At 36.4% G+C, this 21,471-nt stretch overlaps 1 protein-coding gene and 1 long non-coding RNA gene across 2 annotated transcripts; one reads left to right on the top strand and one right to left on the bottom strand.

The window, feature by feature from the left end:
* Positions 1-1,264: 1,264 nt before the first annotated feature.
* LOC133827752 (uncharacterized) lies at positions 1,265-4,470 on the bottom strand. The gene is made up of 3 exons (XR_009890409.1): positions 4,092-4,470; positions 1,850-1,929; positions 1,265-1,709 (listed from the first exon to the last, which is right to left on the bottom strand). It is a non-coding gene; the product is annotated as an uncharacterized LOC133827752 (long non-coding RNA).
* A 14,060-nt stretch (positions 4,471-18,530) lies between these two features.
* Positions 18,531-21,105, top strand: LOC133829870 (uncharacterized). The gene is made up of 4 exons (XM_062259694.1): positions 18,531-19,538; positions 19,749-20,037; positions 20,186-20,949; positions 21,055-21,105. Exons 1-4 carry the CDS (start codon positions 18,531-18,533, stop codon positions 21,103-21,105), a joined length of 2,112 nt encoding a protein of 703 aa, XP_062115678.1.
* Positions 21,106-21,471: the final 366 nt, after the last annotated feature.

Below are 21,471 nucleotides of genomic sequence, written 5' to 3'. Positions count from 1 at the left end.
GATTAATGATATGAGATGATGTACTTGGTATGCTGAATACTTGAACAACATGAATGTCTGAACTGTTGAGTATATGTTTATGTTGTATGAGTTATCTGGTTGTTTGCTTAATGATTATGCTTTGCTATTGTGTTTTCTTGCTGGGCCTTGGCTCACGGGTGCTGCGCGGTGCAAGTAAATGCAAGGGAAAGTTTGACCAATCATGAGATAGAGAGCTGCGGGGCTAAATGTACATAGTCAACTGTTCGGCCGCCACGTTCAAGGAGTGATACAGGATGAGAAAAGCTTAACTGTCTAGTTTGCCTTAGAGTGGCTAATAACTGTATTTTAATCGTAAATTTTTTTTTGTATACATCCTTTAAACTCTACTACTTTTGGGATCCCATGTAAAGAGAATGTTTTCTTATGAGAAATGAAGCTCTTGAGACCAAAATCTTTTAACCTTAGTTCAACTGTAAGTTTCAGTAACATGTTTCAATTAAATGACTTGATTAGCAAGTCTTGCACCTTTATAAACACACAGTGTAACAGTCTTGGCTATCCAGGACGTTACAGGATACTTAGAAACAAAGAGGAAAAAGAGAGGCCTCGGTTCGACTTAAGGGAGAAGAAACGACACTTTCGTGAACATTAGCTCTTTTGTGACTTGTTTCTTCAAGATGAGTCTAGGAGCTTCAAAGGAGGCTCTTCCTTTCCTAAGAGAGAGTGGGAGCAAGAAATTTTGAGTGAAAAATGGAGAGAAAAGGGTCTGACTTTTTTTTGTTTTTGTTGTGATTGGAGTGGAGGAGAGAGAAAAGAAGAAGAAGAAGAAGAAGAAGAAGATGATGATGATGATGAAGGGAAATGAGTAGATGAGAGGCTTTTGAGTTTCTAAAGTTTAACTTGGGGTTTGAGAAAATGTGTGTAGTGATTACACAATTAAATAAATAAAAAAATATAATAGACTCTTCAACTCCCTTGGGGCCGCCCCCTATAGAATGACCAAAATGCCCTCCCATTGTTTTTTGAAATTTCCATCTTATTTTTAATTTTTCCTACTATTACATAGTTTTAGAAAAATTAATCATAATTGAAATTAGTGACCATATTTTAAAAATATTGTCAGACATATAGAAAAAAATTTATGCCCATTATTTATTTAGTCTTAATCACAGACTTAGGCGAAATTGAGCATTTTACTCAAATGCCACATAAATTGAAAATTTCCATAAAATTTCATTTTCATTTTCCAACTTTATACTAGTGTTTTCTCAATTTTCTTAATTTGCCATAATTTTTTTCTCACATAATATTTTATCCAAGATTTTTACTCGTTAAGGCTTTTTGACCCGGTCCGAGACTGAAGGTCTTGGTTTAATCGGAAAACCAATCTTATCATATAATGACTAATACTTAATAACATAACATTCATACAAAACATACAATATCCCTTACAAGTATTCACATACTTGGAAATATAAGATTTCTCGAGAATTAAACTTCCTACAACCAAAATTCTACCCGGTGCCCAAAATGCGGAGCGTTACATGCATGATCATATATGAAGGTTCAAGTGATGCGTCCAAATCCAAAAGAAAACCAAAGCAGCATTGTTTCAACTTTTGGAGTTATTCATTACAAAGAAAATTGTGTATGCACCCAATATCACTCCAATAACATTGAGCTCGAATGTTAGAATGGACAAAAGCTAATTTATCTTCACTTAAATTCTGCACAGAAAAATAAAAATGAAAAACAGTTAAGTTAATTATATAAACAAGTATTATAAATTGTAAACAAAAAATAAAAAATAATTGAATTTAAACTTGATAAAACTTTTAAATACATAGAAAAGCATAGCATTACTTACATGAAACATATCATTTGTTTTTGTATGAACAATTGATAATGATTTCTTATCTTTCTTCATGGAAGATTTGGGAGACATATCTGAAATGGTGATAAACAAAAATAAACAATTAATCATAAGTAAAAGTAACAATAAATCATAAAATATATCTAACATTTCTAATCAAATAATGCTCCATTAAAACAACAATTGCCTTGAAACATAAACAGTGACAAAAATTTGTTTATACATATGAAAAAATATCAAAATTAAACCACATGCACAAGTATTCAAAGAAGCACATACAATGATTTGCACTACCCTATTATTCTTTCTTTTGCATAATTAAAATACTTTTACAATGTACACTAAGAAACAAGTCATCAATCTAAAAAATGAATTATTTTCACATTTTTAACAAAAAATATACAATGATTTTGCAAATTGGATTTTGGAATCCCTAACATAAGAACATGTTCGTGGGGATTGCGTTGCAGCACTACATATATACCGATGCGACACTCAGGTATGGTATCTACAGAAATGTTGTCTCGCGAGCCACAACGCTACATATATAGTGTTGCGGCGCTGAGAAAGTATGTCAATTTCTATTTTTCAGCCTAAAAGAATAAATTTTAAGCTATTTAAGGCTTGTGGTTTAATTTTAAGATTAGTGGTTAATTTTTAAGCCTTGTGGTTTAAATTTAAAAAAAAAATTGATTTATATTTTAGATATTACATTATATAGATTAAAAATATAGTTTAAAGAGACATGGTTTATAATTTAAGCCTAAAGGATTAGATTTTAAAACTTGTGGTTTAAATTTGATGTCATTTAAGCGTTGTTGTTCAAATTTTAAGCTATTTAAGCCTAGTGTTTAAAATTTTAAATCTTGTGGTTTAAAATTTAAGCCTTGTGATTTAAATTTTAAACCTTGTGAATCAGAAAATTTCCTACAAGGTTTAAATTTTAAGCCTTGTGGTTTTAATTTTAAACCTTGTGGTTTAAAGTTTTAAAGATTTTGGTTTATATTTTAGGCATAATGCTATATAGATAAAAATTATAGTTTAAAGAGACTTTGTTTATAATTTAAGTCTAAATGATTAAATTTTAAACCTTGTGGTTTAAATAGCAAATTTGAAGCTATTTAAACCTTGTGATTCGAATTTTAAGTTATTTGAAAACACTATAAAAGAACCGAAATTACGATTAAAATAATGAGTGTTTTTTTTCAAGTGAGGTCTCCTCATTTTTTGTGGAGTTTATTAAAGAAGATCATTTAGTTCTGCATATCATTGTACGAGCATAAGAAAATGTGAAGTATATCTAGGCCGGTGGAAGAAGTTGAGTTCATCCAGGAGGGTTTTGTTTCAGAAATTTGTTGGGTGTAGAGTTGATTGAGGGAGAATTTGTTCTATGTAGGGTTGTACGAGCACAATATGAAAACATACCAAGACAAACTAAATGACTAGCTCACTTCTTAAAAGACAGAGAAAATCAACATTTGAACACATTTTTGCTCTAAAAAAGAAACTATACAACATAATAAAACACCAAGCAAATGCTATATGGCATGTACCCGATAGTCTTAAATCTAAAATTGTCCTAAAATATAAATCTAAAATACAAAGCAAATGAAAAAAGTGTCCTCACTTATGGAGGGGGAGTACCAAATCCTGGCCTACGTCTTGCAATGACGAAAGATTGTTCGAGTATAAATGACTACCAAATAAGTAGTTCTAAAAGACAAATTGTAGTACATTTATTCATAGATATAAGATAAGTGAATGCGTCTGGTTGAATTGACTTTTGTTTGGTAGGCATACAAAAGAAGCAAAATCAAAATTCTTCAACACTATTTATGCTGATATTTTATGGTCTAATGCATATAGTCTGTAGATACATCCTCACACCAATTTTCTAAACATCCAAAGACTTCAACAACTACACATTTGGAAAAATGATTCAAGAGAAATATCATAGTAGTTATTTGAGCACATATATGGAACATGCATAAAATCAAGTAAAATCTGAAGAAAACTGCTCCATGTCGTGGCTGTCAAGTATTTTTCAAAGGCTTTAAAATAGAAACATTACATACAAATAAATGCCATACAAGAACATAAATTACAATTAAAATAATGACGAATTTCATCAAAACAAAACAAACAATGAAACACATAAATTATTCATTTGATGTTTAATGAGGATTTTCATTAAACAAATAGAATGCAAAATATTAAATAAAACTCTTTTACGTACCTCACTACAAGGAAGCAAGCTTCCAAAATGACTTCAAAATTGGAAGTCGACTCTGTCGTTGGGGAAGAAAAAGAAACGGCAGTCTGCTTCAATATAGGGGCCGAAGTTTGTCAATGGAACAATCGGGAGTATGGCTTTGTCGTGGGGGAAGAATTGCGTCGCATTCGATGGAGCCTACATCATCGCTAAAAACTTGAGCGGTTGCCGAGTAATTACTGGCGTGAGAGACAGAGGAAGCTCGAAGGTGGAGGTAAGGAAGCTCGCCGGAGACAGGGGAAGCCCGAAGGTGGTGGTGGGGAAGCTCGAAGGAAGAAATGGAGAGAGGGTGGGGGGAATCGTGGGAAGAAGGGGAGAAAAGACTAAAAGGGTATTATGGGAAGAGTGAACCAAAAACTAGGTACAAATAAAAAAAAAATTAAAACTTAGGTGAAAATAGATAGCACTCTCTAACATTATTGGGCCTAATGTTTACATAATATTACTAATAAGTAATTATTTTCTTTTAATAAAAAGGTCATATACTTTTCAACAACAATTGTCTTTAACGAAAAATACCAATTTGACTCATGTGTTTTGCGCGAATACTCGATCAGCCCCTATGTTTTGTTAAATGACAAAACAGATCATATATTTTGTACAATGGAACAAAATGATACCCTGAGCTCAATTTTAGTCAAATTAGTTTTCAATATGACTAAAACGCCCTCAAATTTTAAATTAATATCAATTTTAAAAAAATACAATGTCATCATGTGTCATAATTTCATTAGTCTAACTTATAAATTGTTTTAAAAATTAGTATATTTAAAACTAAAATTAGTTTTAAATTATAAAAATATATTTAAAAGAAATAAAAGAACTAATCCCAATAAAAAAAATATTTTCTCTCTCTTATAGTTTTTTCTCTCTCTCGCGTTCTTCCTATTCTCAAAATAAATTAGAAAAATCAAATGCAATAACAATCAAAGAATCTCTATTAGTGAACCAAATTTCATAACAAAAACCTATTAATTTTTTTTTACACAATACCCAAATATTACAGTAAAAATCTACCAATACCAATGTAAACCTTAAAATCCAGAGGCTTGAAACCTAGAAACTTGAGCATGCTTGAAATCCAAGAGCCTAGGTGACCAGAGTCATCGAAGCTACCCCTGTGTTGTCAAAGCCATCCGCTGGTATTGATGTCGTTAGAGGTACCCTCAGATTTTCACCCTTTCCAGCCCCTGAACTATGACCTAGGATCCACGAAACTCCTACTCACTAACTCACTGCCCCAAATTGACTTCCTTAGATAAACATTACAAGAGATGAACACGGAGAAGGAGAAGAGAAGAGAGAGAGGAGATGAACACGACAAAAAAAAGAAGAAAGAGAAGAGAGGAGAGAGGGAGGAGAGGCATTTCCCCTCTGCCCCAACACACCCAACCAGTAGTAACCCTTCGCCTGGAAAAAGAGAATGAAAGAAGAAGAAGAAGAAGAGGACGAATGCAATGACAAGAGAGTTAGAGAGAGAAATGGAGAGGGTTAGAGAGAGAAACTGGAAGAGAGAGATGACAGAGAGGAGAGAGAGAATTGAAAAAAAATTCTTTTTTTAAAAGAGTTTTTTTTAAAATATTTTTATTTTAAAATTGATTTTATTTATTTTTATTTTAAAATCTATTTTTAATTATTTAATAAATTCATTAATTATAAAACATGAAGTTATTTTAGTCATATTGAAAAGTTATTTGATCAAAATTAGGCTCAGAGTATCATTTTGTTTCATTTTGCAAACACACAGAGTCTGTTTTATCATTTAACAAAACACGTGGGTTGATAGAGTATTCGTGCAAAACACAAAGGCTAAACTAATAATTTCTCTTTTTTTTATTTACCTATGTACATGTAGGTAGTTTTATTAGCTAATAACTCTAGGTATATTTTCTCCTATTCAATTTTATTAAAATCACAAATTTGATTAAAAAAAATCAAATATTTTTCCCTAATCTACCTATTAATGTATTTATTTATTTTCCTTCCCACGTGCACCTCTCTCTTATACATGATTCATCATTACAAGGACAATAGTGGAATATCTTGCTACTAAAGTTATAAATGTTACTAAAAAATAATGGCATTTCTAAATGTCACTAAATCTATATTTTGTAGTGACTTTCTTCTTCTCATCTATTTCTATAAAAAAAATAATTTAGAATTGATCTTTAGAATCATATCAAAATACAAATAATTATAGCGTTCATAAATTTATTTTAAAATCTGATTAGTAAATTTAGCAACACAAAGTGTAAACTTATTTTGATTGGTAATTCTTAAAACTAAAAAGAAATTAATTAATTAACAACATAACAACTAAAAAGAAATTAATTAATTAACAACATAATGAGAAAATGACAAAAATGATAACACGATAACAATTGATTATTAAAATGAAAATGTATCATTGCTGTATGATAAAAATATGAGGAAAATGATGGCTTGATGAGTTCAATATTAATTATAAACTCAAGATAATTGTATAAGAGTAGTGTAAGACACTAGGTTTTGAAAAATTGTGTTTGAGAGAAAAATATAGGGAAATTTACATAATACACTTAATTTCGTGAAAAAATTATTTTTTTACGGATTTACAAAGTTTTTTTTTTCATTTTTCAATTTAACGTTTTTAAGGAATTTTTTACAATTTTACGATCTTGCATGTTTTTCTTCTTTTGTGTTGTTTTTTAATTGTTCTGGTTTATGTATAGTTGTTTTCATGTTGTTTTTTAGTTATTTAAGTTTATGTATAATTGTTCTATTGTTGTATTAATGTTTAATTGATGTTTAGTTGTTTTTTTATATATTTTGATTTTTTTCTAAACGTGTTAGTATATAGTGGGTTGACTTCTACTTATTGTTTAATTGTTTTTGAACGTGTTAGTATGCAGTGAGTTGATGTCTAGTTGTTGTCAAATTGTTAATTTTTTTAGTTATTTTTTAATGGATATTAGCGGCAAAACTCCTTGGTCATTTGATATGGTAGTATTTAACTCTCTAATTTTTTTTGAAGACAAAAGTCTCTCATCTTTTGATATAGTAGCATTTAAGTCCATAATTTTTTTTTAAGGAAAAATTCTCTTACGTTAATATATTAGTACATTTGTTCCTAAAGATTCATTCATTATTTTAATTTATTTTAAAATTGTAAAAGTCAAATAAAATTGTATTTAATTAATAAAAATATATAATTAATTCAAATAATGAATTAAAAAATATATTATTTTTTAAAGTAAAAATATATATTACTTAGAATTACTAAAATAAAATTTTATTCATTTAACACATAAATTTGATGAACACAAGAAGTAATACAATAACACAGTTTTGATTTAATTAATAAGTAAATGTGTTAATGAATAAAATTTTATTTTATAGTAATTTTAAGTAATATGTTTTTTTTTCCTTAAAAAAAGTAATATATATTTTTAATGCATAATTTAAATTAGTTTACTTTTTTTAATTAAATACAATTTATTTTACTTTTATGATTTTAAAATCAATTAAAATAATTTTTTTTAAATCATTAATGTATATTTAGGGAACAAATGCACCAATATGTTAACGTAAGAGACTTTTGCCTCAAAAAAAAGATTACGAACTTAAATGCTACTATATCAAAATGTTATGAATTTTTTCCTTAAAAAAAAAGATACGAGACTTTTGTCTTTAAAAAAAAATTAGGGACTTAAGTGCTACCATATCAAAAGAACAATGACTTTTTCTGCTAATAACCCTTTTTTCTCAAAAAAAAAAAATCAGACATCATAAAAAACAAAAAAAAACAAAAAAAGTATAATTATGAAAAAACCTGAAAAATGTATGATTTTCCGTCAAATTTTGATGTCTTAAGTCTAGTCAATAAATACATTCCACAATATTGTATAATGTTGCAACACCCAAACAATAAGATTTAACAAAGATCAAATTATAAACAGAAACAATAATAATCAACAAAAATATAAAGCTAAAAGAACTGAACGTCAAACAATTATATTAATTTATATCAATAATTTGTTCCTATATATCCAATTTGAGTTGCGACAATTGAAGAGTTTTTCTTTCTAGCATTAGACTCTCTTTCTAGATTATAAATACTGATTGTATTATTTGTTGTGTTATAAATAAAATGGGTTGTACTGGGTATATATAAGGGAGGCTTTCTATCTAACTTGACAGAATGAAAAAGACATACAAAAATAAATGTTAAAACTTTGGAGAATTAGCTTTTACACACACCGTTTAAACTATTTAAATAAAAACATTAAAAATAGAAAATTTATTTAACAATTACTAATTTTAAATAGTATGATATGCATTCATTGATTTCACATAAATTGAGACACCAAAATTGGACCGAAGATTTTGATGAAGTGTGTTACACCCAAAATTTCGAGATATATTTATCAGCCTCGAAATGTAGGCTCGTAAGAGTGGAGATCGAGTACATAAAGAAATATAGTATGATGACTTACCATAGTAATCATTCACCAAAATGCCACATCATAGTCATGGTGCGAGCATGAGATGTAAGCTCGAAGAAGAGGGTTTGCTCCGAAAGTTAGTCTAGAAGGCCTGACAGATGAGGAGGTGAATACTCATGTAGGGGTGAGCTCAAACCATGTTGCAAGCTTGAAAGCGCACCAGAATACCAAAGTAAACAGTTACAATTCCTAGTAATTGTTGAATTTGCTATAGCTGTATAATAACAACCCTATTCTTAAGGGGTATTTGATATTCGATATATCTAATTGTATTTATTAATTATTTTATACTTTTAATTCAAATTAGATATTATGTAACTTCCCTAAAATTAAGGAAGAGATATTTTGTAAACTAGGTCTATAAATAGCCTGGGTTATAGTCATTTATTTTCACGCTCAAGTTTTGTACTCAAGTTCTGTGAAATTGCTCTTAAGCTTTAACATAGACTAGATTAATAAATGTGACTTGTGGACCAGGTAGATTTAACTACTGAACAACGTAAAAAATCTATATATTTTCTTTTCTTCCTTATTATTTTTAAGTGCTTAATTGCTCTTATTTTTTGTTGATGAAAAACGTCGTCAACAGTTTGGTGCTTCCGTTGAGAGCATTAAGCATTCTTTCATTCTTTCCATTCATAACTATAACGGTTGCACCCGCTGGTAATATCCCTGGATGTGGAAGTGGTCGACCACTGCCTAGAATCCTTGAGGAGAACACTCCTCGTACTAAAGAACACCCTCGACGGGCTGGCAAGCAGCCTATCGATGATCAAACCCCAGATGAGGGGAGTGCGTCATCAACACCGCGAGACCATGGTCAACCACGAGACCCTGTTCCAATGGTAGAGTTCGAGAACAAAAGGTTGCGAAAAAGATTAGCTGAGGCTGCTCGGTTAAATGAAGAAATGGCGAGATGGGTAGCTGAAGCCCAAGCACCCCCACAAAGGACTAAGGGAGGCCCTCAGGGTAGTACTACAGCTAGGATGGACGAATAGAGAGCCCAACAAAATAAAAAAGGAAGAGCTAGGGCAAGTATTAGAGTTAACCAGACAAGGGTTTCATCTCGAAACGTGACACGTACCAACAGACCAGAGAGATTCATGATGATACTGGGAATAACCGAGCTTCCCCACAAGCAGCTCAGAATAATAACCTAGAACTTGCAAGCCCAGCTCCTAACAAGAGAGGCCACTACCATCTCCGATCAGGCATCCTCCCTCTCTGATCAAATATCCCTTACTGGTTTAAGACATACCACAACCTGCCTCTAGTGGACCTCAAACTGGTGAGAGAGCACCTCAAAGGCCTGTCCAAAGTGCAAAGAGTGCAAGCTGAGATAGGAACCCTCAGGCTGCTAGACTCGAACAAAGAGACAACCCCAGCCATCTTGGAGTCATATGTCAAGTTCCTGTTCTACTGGGATCAAGGCACACGTGGATAATCCACCTCGAAACTATGCCCAACGAAAACAACAGAGGTCTATTAGATTCCTCGAAGATAGTAAGAATCATAGTAGGCCAATGAGTGTCTACAACACCGAACCAAGATACTATCAAAATTATCCTAATAACGTTCCAGACCTTCGAGACTACCTGAACCAGAACCAGGGGCAGCAAAACCAGCCAAACCTGGACTTGAGGGCATATTTGAATGCCTAGAGGAGCCCTTACAACCTGCTTACAAGAATTATTATAACTCGATACTACAACAAGGGGATGGAGTTCCTTGGAACAATAACCAGCTCCTAGTAGGGCAGGCTCTGCCCCCAATAGATCTGGTCCAGAAGAGGATAAATCAACTTGAGGAGCAGTTCATGCTCCTTCAAGAGGGAAAAGATAAGGAGAAAACATACAACTCATCTGAGGAACTTGAATCGTTCACTCCTCATATTTCGAGCACACATTTCCCATATGGGTTCAAAATACCCCACGTGGCACCATATGACAAGAATACCGACCCTAATTGTAACGTCCCTAATTCCCTAATAAGGCTTAGTTTCTTGATTAGGGGGCCAAGAGCAATAATTGGATTAATTTTATTTATGTGATATGTGTATATTATTATGTGAATTATGTGAGTTATATTATGATATGACTATGTTTGCATGTTTAGGTGTATTAAGCATGCATGTGGGCCCGTTTCTTATTAGAAGGGTATTTTCGTAATTTTGACCCGTTGAGGGTATATTTATAAATATATGTGTTTTATGGTTAGGACCACATTATTATGTGGATATATTTGAGTTATTCTGCACGAAACGATCCTAGTGAGCAAATTAGCGGTTTAGTCACAATGGGGCTAAATACCCAGGGAGGGGTGAGCATATAGGTATTTTGGTAATTTAGTACATTACCGGGAATTGTCGGGTAATGGGAATTTATTTGATTATTAATTGGGAAATATGGTATTAATTAAGGATTAGTGAGAAATGGTGGCAAAAGACCATTTTTCCATTGAGGGCATTAAAGAGTAAGGGTTTAGGCAAGGGGCATTTTCGTCATTTCACGTCCATGGAGTAGCTTAGTCTATCAGAAGCTTTAGAAGAGACTAGATTACACAAAACACATTTCCATTTCTCTCTCTCTCTCTCTCTCTCTCTCTCTCTCTCTCGTTTTCCATCTATTTCCCTTGGTCTAAAGCTTTAGAGAAGATTAGCTTGGAAATTGGAGGATTGGAGTTGAGAATTGAGTTAGGTGCAGCTTGGGGTCGTGATTTCTCAGTTGAGTTAAGATCCCATGCTCTGTTTTTGATAAATTTTCTGGTTTGTTTCTTAGTGTTCTTGAGCTTAGAAGCTGAACATGTGATTTTGGGTTTAAATGAAAATAGATCCCGGGCTCTCTGCTTTGGGGCACGCCGCAACCCTTCACGGGTGCGTCGCGATGCTAATTGGGAAGAATAGCCAAGTGAGCTTTTGAGTTGCGGGGACTCAAACCTAAGGGCTTGGGAAGGATTCTACTACCTAGTTTAGTAGAATTTGAGGTGTCGGAGGCTAGGACTCAACCCAGAGGCCTTTATTTACTCAATATTGATGGATATCATTTACTATGGTTGTGACTAGGGTACTGCCAGGGCTCAGAAGGGGATCATGCTTGAGGGTCATTTCTAGTTATCTAGTGCTTGGATTAGAGGTATGAAAACTGCACCCTGGGTTATGATTAGGGCTCGGACCCTTGTGAATGAGCAAGAATATGATTATGCTTATGATTATTTGATTAAGCATGCTTGAGTGCTCTTTATCTAGATAATTGTTAAAGGATTTATGCTTGTCTGTATTATCTGATTGAAAGGCTTGACTTATAAGTCAAAGGCCACAATAGCACGTTGAGCGTGGTATACGCTTGACCGACCCTATGGATGCTTGGAAAATAAAGTGCCAGGTACACTTGGCCAGCCCTATGGCTGGTTATACAAAGAATATGGCAACAGGCTCCGAAGTGACTCTACAGTCACAAATCTAGGGCAACGAACCCCATTTTGACCTTATAGTCACTTATCTGGATTGAATACATGCACGAGTAGGGTTATTACTGCTAGGCATACTATTTATGATTATGTAATATGTTATTAACTACTTATGATCTTGTTTATGTTTTCTTGTCGAGCCTTGGCTCACGAGTGCTATATGGTGCAGGTAAAGGACAAGGGAAGTTAGACCAGCCATGAGTTGGAGAGCTTCGGTGGCGGCATGTACATATGCAGCTTGCTCGACCACCACGGTCGGGGATTCATAGAGGAACTAGGGTCAAACCCTAATTTTGCCACTTAGGTATGCATTTTGTATTCTTTTGAATTGTAAATAACCTTTCAACGTTTATTTTGGGATCCTGTATGTAATCTTAAACTTTTGATGAAGTGACTAATTCTTTTGACCAGAATTTTTAACCCTAACCTGTTAATTACGTTTAGTTACACGTTTATGACCAAATGGATCGATTAGTGAATCTAGCACTATTTAAAGTACAAAGTGTAACGGTCTTGGCTATCTAGGACGTTACAATTTTGTATCAGAGCTGCCAAGGTTTAAGGGTTCCTGAAGACTGGCCGGGCAAGTACACTCGCCACTAAAGACAAGCTCTGTAAAGCCCTGGCTACCCCAGAACAGTTACGGTGAACGGTGGACCGGAAATTTGACTCGTTACCCGAGTCCTTTGGTCAAAAACGTGCTCTAAGTGTAATTAACAGGTTAAGGTGCAAAACCAATAAAAAGGAAATGGAGATTTTATTATAAACTGCTCTGCAGAGCTAAACAAAACATTTACAAGTGGTTCTCAGTACAAAGTGGTCACTACTGTTTAAATTTACAGTCCCGCCGACCTAAGCGGCAAAAATAGGGTAAACCCCCTAGTTCCTCTGAGAACGCCTTGGCCGTGGTGGTCAAGCGGCCGCATATGTACACAACACCACATCAGCTCTCCACTCAAGGCTAGGTGAGCTTTTCTTTCCCTTTACCTGCACCACATAGCACCCATGAGCCAAAGCCCAGCAAGAAAACATAATACTTCTCATAAATGTTATCAAATGATTATCATTATAATCATACTGAACATAAAGCTTTCAACAAACAAGTGAACATCACATGATTTTAGCGGGAGAGTGGCTGCTAGGTAAGCCACTAGCCTCCAGGCTCTCTTTTCTAGCGGGAGGGTGGCTGCTAAGTAAGCCACCAGCCTCCAAGCTCTGTTTGTTCATCGACCCTCAGGGTCGGTCAGGCATTAATGCTCTTTGAGCCATTCAATGCTAATGGTCGATTAGATCTAATCTCCATTGGCTTGCGTGAACCAAGCTAAGTCCATCCTTGACTAATAAGTCAGCGCTAAGTGACCAGTGTCCAGTATCACCGCCGAACCTGACTAATCAGTCACAGCTTCACAGTTGATACTAGCCCCTTTGCCAAACCTGACTAATTAGTCAGTGTTATGCTCAGATGAACAACATATGCTAAGAATTCCATGTTAAAACCATGTCCATATTACATAACCAACATGCCTCACAAATATCCACGCATGTCACACTTGGGGTGCAGTTTTCTTACCTCCGGTTCGAGCAAGAACAAATAAAAGAGTTACCCTGAGAACGATCGACCTTTTGGTCCCTTAGCGATTACCTGGTCATAACCAAATTATGGAATTCCATCAATAAAATGAATAATAAAAGGTTCCCAAACCAAAACCTAACCTCCGGGACCTCAAACACTACTCAACCGGGTAGTAGGTTTAATCCCGAGGCCTTAGGCTTGAATCCCCATGCTAAAAAGCTCACTTTGGCCAAAAATGCCTTAAGGGCTGCGGCCCTCCTTGGCCATGCCACGGCCCGCCCCTCAAACAGAGGCGCCTAAACCCAGCCTTCGCCAAGGGCCGCGGCTCACCCTGGCCATGCCGCGGCGCAACACCCAGTTCAGCCAAAACCCCTGTTTTTCTTCCCTTGCGTTTTCCCTTGGAACCAACCCTTCAAACCCAATTTAAACACCACCCAAACCCCTCTCAAACACCCATTTAAACCTCCAAACATCACCCATAACTCTTCCCAAACATAACCCAAGTAAAACACCTCAAGAACTCCCCTTAATTCCAACTTTCCACACCAAATTCTAAAGCTGAAAACTATGAACGAAAACAGAGCATACATGGAAACTACTGGCTAAAATCTTACCTCAAGTTCAGGTTATGGTGCTCTTCCACTGTGGAACACTCTCCCAAAGTGTCAAGACCTAGCTCCCAAGCTCAAATCCTCAACAAGATCTCAAAACTCACAAGGAAGATGGTGGAAGGTGAAGGTACGGGAAGAAGAAGATGAGAACTCTGTTTTGGGTTCTGTTTCACAGCCATCTATACATCATATATATCCAAATCACAAATGACCATAATACCCCTTGGTCTTTAAAAGTCTCTAAAGTCAACTCAAGGGCAATTTTGACATTTTCCACCTACACCGTTAATCATAATTAACGCTTCCCTTTTCCCGCTAATCTCAATATTCTCAAACTCCAATATTTCACCTCCCGTTACCCTTTAATGCCCGGTAACACTCTAATCATTAAAACACCCCGAGACTCACCCCGAGCCCCGAGCTTAAGCCCGTTATGACCAAACCGACATTAAACATTCCTTGATCGTCTCATGCCAAATGGCTCGAACAAACCCACATCTTAATGTGGTCTCAAATTATATCACCAACATGTGAACAATTAATCAATTTACCCTCAATGGGCCAAATTACCATCACACCCCTGTAATAAGAAATATGGACTCACATGCATGCATTTCACATCATATCATAATATAATCAACATATACATGCATTTAATAAATTAATAACATAATTAAGCAAGTATGGCCCTCCCGGCCTACTGTTCACGCCGCTAAACACAACAGAGAATTGGGGGCATTACAAGCTCGACTTTGGGTTTGGTAAATATCTATGTGGTTATGTGTTTAACTGCTTAAATATGATATAAATGCCTTATCTGCCTGCCTTATTAGGGAGCATGAGATATTCTAATAGGGCTTGGCCCTTAACTGCTGTGTGTATGCTAAAGATGTGCTTATTAGCACTATTATTGCTTGTGAATGTTAAAGAAACACTTATTAGAGCTGTTATATTATTGCTTGTATGTTAGAAAATGCTTAAAAGCATCGCTATATGTTTATAAATGCCAAAAAATTCTTATTAGCATCATTTTCTGCTTATAAATGTTTGGAAGTGCTTATTAGCACCATGTTTGATTATGAATATGAACTGACATGCTTATTAGCAAGACTGTTGAGTGTGAATACTTGTTTGTTCGGTCTTGTACCACCGGGCGGCAAGAGGTATTGTTATTACTACCTAATAGGCCGAATTGTTAACTGCAAAGATAAACTTGGAAGTATGCTTCCAAGACAGTCAGATTCATTAGTCGGCCAAGAAATGCAAGCCTAGAATGATAATCAAGGCTAGCTCCAGAAAACGGGCAGCAAGTGCTTGCTAATATTCAAGCTAGATTACAGAGGCAGGAAGAAGACATCTGCCTATTGAGAAAGAAACAAGTTCCAGCAGGGAACATTCTACCAATGGTGCCACCTGCGTTGGTATCGGCCGTAGTACAGCCACCGGAGGCTGAGAACAAATAGGAACCTTTTTATGAGAGATTCAAGAAACAATACCCTCCAGTTTTTTAGGACTGAACAGATTTGTTAAAGGCCAAGTAATGGATACGCATGGTAATCTCTTTCCTCGACTTCATGATGGTAGAGGGTAATGAGAGAATGGCTTGTGCCACGTATATGTTTCGAGGGGATGCCTGAATTTGGTGGGAAGTAATATCACAAACCAGAAACATGAAAACCATGGATTGGGAAGACTTCAGAACTACATTTAATGAAAAGTAATACAATAATGCAGTTAGGGCTGCAAAGGCATAGGAATTAAGTACGCTGCTACGGGGAAATATGTCAGTGATAGAGTATACACTAAGGTTTGACAAACTGACCAAGTTTGCTGTATACTTGGTGCCCATTGATGGGACATAGAAGGAAAGGTTCCTTCAGGGACTACAACCTATGATAGCTCGAGACGTTCGAATTACCACCGTGCCTGGGGTGACAACATGTGCCCAGGTGGTAGAGAAATCCCTTACTGCAGAAGGCACAGAGAATAAAATCTAGCACGCGAACTCGGCCAGGAGAGACACTAAGAGGATGGGAACTCCATTTATGGATTCTGGTAGAGGTTGAGGCCCTGGTGACCAGAAAAGGAAGGCTCCATATACTTTTTCAGCTTCAGGCCCCGACAGGAGGTCACGTGGTATACAGATAGGCTGCCAGAGCGAGAATGAGGTCTGGAGGGCTTACCCTGAGTGCGCTAGGTATAGAAGGCGCCATGTGGAAGAGTGTCGGACAAAGGCCTACTTTTTGTGCCGGATAGTGGGATACTTGAAAAAAGACTGCCCAAGAGTGAAGAAAGAGGAACCAAAGAAAGCAGACAACTTGACTCAAGCTTGAGTGTTCATGTTGACATAGGTAGAGGCTGAGGCTAGTCCCTCAGTAGTGATAGGTCAGCTTTTTATTCATGGAACCTCTTATATTGTTCTGATTGATTCTGGTGCTACACATTCCTTTGTTTCTAGTAGGATAATTGATAGACTATGTACGCCCTATCATACTAGGAGATGGATTAGATTACTACCAGGGACAGTGGATGGTAGAGAGTTGTCAGTTGATTTGATTGAGTTAGTTATGAATGACTTTGACATGATATTGGGCATGGACTGGTTAGTTAAATATGGGGCAACCATAGACTGCAAAAAGAAGATGGTAACCTTTGAGCCTGGGGGAGAGAATGCCTTTATATTTGTTAGCACTGTGCATGGGCCCCGTGTACCTATTGTTGACCCTCGATTTATTCAATGACATAGAGTCACAAAAAACGATAAGAATAATAGAGTTGAATGGAAGAAATAAAATGACAAAATGATTTTATAGTGGTTTAGCCCCAAAGATTTGTAATGACCTACATCCGCTTAGTATTTTTATTGATGTAAACTTCAAAACATGTAATCAGCAAACTATGGTTCACTAAGTTTCACAAACACATGGGTAAGATTTCACGAGTTCGTTTTGCTCTCTCTCAGCTCCTTGAGCTGGTGCCATGGCGAAGAAGGGTAAGGTTATGGTGAAGTCAGCAGGGAAGAAGAAGAAGAAATGAGGGCCGTCGTCGTCGGATATGGTCAGAAAAAAAAAATCAATGGCTGAAGTGCTCGGGGTGGAGGCTATTGATTTCTTTGAAGGAGAACTGGGGATTGGGACGGAGCCTCCTTCTCCATTGCCTCTGATACAGGGGAACGCAGATCTGGTCCTTTCTCCAGAGGCGACGCTAGTGAGCTTGCAAAGACAGGACGATATTAGGCAACAATTTTCAAATTTCCTTTCTGCATCGCATCGTTGTGCTAAGGAAGTTAGTGAAGGTAAGAGCCTAACGCCTCTGGTGCTCAGATCTGGTAATGTAGTGCAAAATCTGAGTGGTAAATTTGGCAATTCTGAGAAGATTTCTGAGGGGAAACAGGGGATTAAGATTGAATTAGAGGATATTGAAGAGGAGATTAATTTTTGGAACTCTTCTCTTGTTGGCTATGTGTTGGGAGCAAATCCCCCTCTGTCTGTTCTGGAGGGATTTGCTAGAAGAGTATGGAGAAGCAGAGGAGTCGATAAGGTGGGTGCAATCTCTCCTGGCATTTTCATCATTCGATTTGATACAATTGAAAATAGAGATGCAGTGCTGGAAGGGGGTTTCGTTTTCTTTGATAAGAAACCAATCATTCTCAAGCCTTTGGATGCTAATTCAGATTTTAAGAAGGAAAACGTTTGCAAAGTTCCCACATGGATTCAACTCACTGATTTAGATCTGAAGTACTGGGGTGAACGCTCACTTTTTAAGATTGTTAGTCAATTGGGCAAGCCTTTGATTGTAGATCAAATTACAAAGAACCGAGAGAAACTGAATTTTGCAAGAATTCTAATTGAGGTATCTATTGATCAGGAGTTTCCTGAGATGATCAGATTTGAAAATGAGTTGGGGTTTAATGTCTCTGTTAGTGTGCACTATGAGTGGGTTCCTGCTTATTGCAGACATTGTAAAGGCATGGGACACAAAGCATTAGATTGTCACAAGAAGGAGGGTAAAAAACAAGAATGGGTTGTGAAAGTAAGGGAGGCCAAAGCAGCTGGGAAAGAACAAGGAAAACATATTGAGGTTGATGATGAGGGTTTCCAAACTCTTTCAAAAGGAGGGAAACACAAACATACTGAATTGAACAGTAAGATGGCTACTAACAATAGTTTTCAAGTTTTAGTGGAAGAGAATGGAGAATGTTCACTGGTTTCCAGGGAAGAGAATACTAATCGAGGAGGGGGAGTACCTCCTCTATCTAATGGATAGAATTATGTCTTGGAATGTGAGGGGTCTCAATACTCATCATAAGCAGAGAGAGGTCAAGAAATTGATCTCTTATCATAAGGTTGGGTTGATTGGGCTCCTGGAGACAAGGGTCAAGGCTCATAAATTGGGAGCTTTGTACCTTCATATGTTCTCGGGTTGGTGTTTCACTCCGAATAATGCGTGGCATAATGGAGGTCGTATTGTGGCAGATTGGAACCCTATTATGTTTTCGGTCTCTATCATTAAGTGTTCTAGCCAACTAATTCATCTGTTGGTTAGGCCTCTTGATAAAGGAACTGGTTTTTATGTCTCATTTGTGTATGGGTTCAACGCAGAGGAAGGGCGGGTTGAGTTATGGAAGGAACTATATGAATGTTTCACTCTTGAGCCTTGGCTGGTGCTTGGAGATTTCAATGATATTTTACATAAGGATGAGAGGATTGGGGTGAAAGTAAAGTACATTAAGTCGGTGACGTTTCAGCAATGTATAGAGAAGTGTAATTTGGAGGATGTCAAGTCCACAGGAAGTTTCTTTACTTGGACTAACAAACAGCAAGGAGATGACAGAATTTACTCTAAAATTGATAGAGTTTTGGCTAACCAGAGATGGCTTGACCACTATACTGTAGCTGAAGTTATTTTCTTGAATGAAGGAATATTTGACCACTACCCAGCCATGTTGTCTATTTATCCTGCTGTGGGAAATGGTAAGAAGCCATTCCGTTACTTTAAAATGTGGGCCTCTGCTCCTGACTTCTTTGAACAGGTTCAACATGATTGGCAGGGAGTGGTGTTCGGAACCCCAATGTATCGAGTTGTGAGGAAGTTAAAACGTTTAAAAACCTTACTTAAGGAGCTGAACAGGAAGGGTTTTAATGAGCTTCAGTCGGCTCATATCAAAGCTGTGCAGGATCTCAAAGAATGCCAGGACCATTTAAAAGGAGATCTGCTGAATGAGAGGATGATAGTTAAAGAATCTCAAGCTAGGAAAAACTACTCCGAGATACACAAAGTATATTGTTCCTTTCTTCATCAAAAAGCAAAAGTTAAGTGGATGCAAGAAGGAGATGAAAATACATCATTTTTTCATGCTAGTCTTAGGGATAGAAGAGCCCAAAATAGAATATACTAAGTCAAATCTGAAACAGGTGTTTGGGTAGACAAGCCAGAAGAAGTTTCCTCCGTTTTCCTTTCTTATTATCAAACTTTGTTGGGGTGCAAGCTAGAAAACAGATTATCAGTTAACAGGAATGTGGTTCGGCATGGGCTGGTTGTGAATGATTTGCAAGCTAGGCTTCTGCTAGAGCCTTATTCTATGGAAGAGGTAAAGCAAACTGTATTCTCTATTCCTGGTATAAGAGCTCCTGGACTGGATGGATATTGTAGCTATTTTTTTCAAGACTGTTGGGATATTATTGGGGCTGACATGAGTGAAGTTGTGCTGTCTTTTCTCCACACGGGCAGTATTTTAAAGGAAATCAATGCTACTACCCTTACTCTCATTCCTAAGAGTAAGTGCCCTTCCAATGTTAGTGACTATCGACTCATTGCCTGTTGCAATGTGATCTATAAGGTGGCCACAAAATTAATTTGCTCTCGGTTAAAACATGTTTTACCAGATCTGATTGTTAAGAATCAAGGCGGATTTATTCATGGTAGGTTTATTGCAAGGATTGAAATTATTCTCCAAGACCTCGGGTTTATTCCCTAGCGAAGAAAAGTCTGCCATTTATTGTGGGGGCATGGACGAAGCTGAGGTTCAGCGTATTTTAGAAGCCTCTTGTTTTCAGCGTAGCTCATTGCCTTTCAGGTACTTGGGAGTGCCTATTTGTGCTAAAAAAAATTCTGCCATGGAGTGTTCGGTTCTCCTTGAGAAAATGACTGGGCGAATAAGGCGGTGGAGCACTAGGAACTTGTTTTTTGTAGGGAGGATCATTCTTATTAACTCGGTGCTAATCTCTATTCACTCATATTGGAGTCAGCTTTTTCTTATCCCGAAAAGAATCCTGAAGGAGATTAATGCTATTTGTAGGGCTTTCCTGTGGCACGGGACAACTACTTGTTCTAGCCCAGGAGGGGTCGCTTGGGAGAGAATCTGTCGTCCTAAAAGGGCTGGAGGGCTTGGCTTCCGAAACATCCTGGCATGGAATAAAGCTGCTCTTGGGAAGTATGTCTGGGCAATTTCCTCTAAGAAGGATGACTTGTGGGTTAAATGGATTAATTCTGTGTATATAAAGGAACAGGTTTGGTGGGACTACTCTGCTCCTATGCAGAGTAGCTGGTACTGGAGGAAAATAGTTGCTGTCAAGGACACCCTTAAATCTTTGGTTGATGAGCATCAGTTCTCAGGTGCGATTTATAGCATTAAACAGGGATATGATTTAATTTGGCCAGAAGGTGATAACTATCAATGGAGTAAGGAGGTTTGGAGTAGATTTAACTTACCCAAACACGGATTTATTTTTTGGTTGACTGTCCAAGATCGCCTAAAAACTAGAGATAGGTTGTTCAAATTTGGTATAATGCAGGATTATACTTGTCTCCTGTGTGGAGTTGAGAAGGAATCTGTTGCTCATTAGTTTTTTGAGTGTAATGTCAGCAAAAGGTGTCTGCAGGAAGTCAAAAGATGGCTCCATTGGCAAGCCAAATCTGTTTCATTGCAGCAGCTGGTTAGGTGGAACAATCGATCAAAGCTTAGCAAATTTAGGAAACTCTGTTATGCCTCTTGCCTTGCTGCTCTGGTGTATCATCTTTGGCAGTCCAGAAATGAAGCCTTGTGGTCTTTAAAAATAGCTAGATTAGATCTAATTGTAAAAAGGATAGCTGAGTCTGTTAAAAATAGAATCCTATTTGTTTGACCTAAGCATATTTGTCAGGATGATATAAAATGGTTTGAGGAATTATAGGTTGCATTTTTGTTCTATTTTGGTGGTCTGGTGTATAGT

This window comes from Humulus lupulus, chromosome 1 (genome assembly GCF_963169125.1).
Source record: "Humulus lupulus chromosome 1, drHumLupu1.1, whole genome shotgun sequence".
Lineage (NCBI taxonomy): Eukaryota > Viridiplantae > Streptophyta > Magnoliopsida > Rosales > Cannabaceae > Humulus > Humulus lupulus.
The sequence above is the reverse complement of the archived record's forward strand: the minus strand, read 5'-3'. Positions and strand labels throughout refer to the sequence as shown.

Coding starts and splice junctions, on each gene's coding strand:
- LOC133829870 (XM_062259694.1), top strand. CDS start 18,531: ATGTCTTGGAATGTGAGGGGTCTCAATACTCATCATAAGCAGAGAGAG. Junction 19,539..19,748: donor ACTACTCCGAGATACACAAA/GTATATTGTTCC, acceptor TTGGGGTGCAAG/CTAGAAAACAGATTATCAGT. Junction 20,950..21,054: donor ACTATCAATGGAGTAAGGAG/GTTTGGAGTAGA, acceptor GGTATAATGCAG/GATTATACTTGTCTCCTGTG.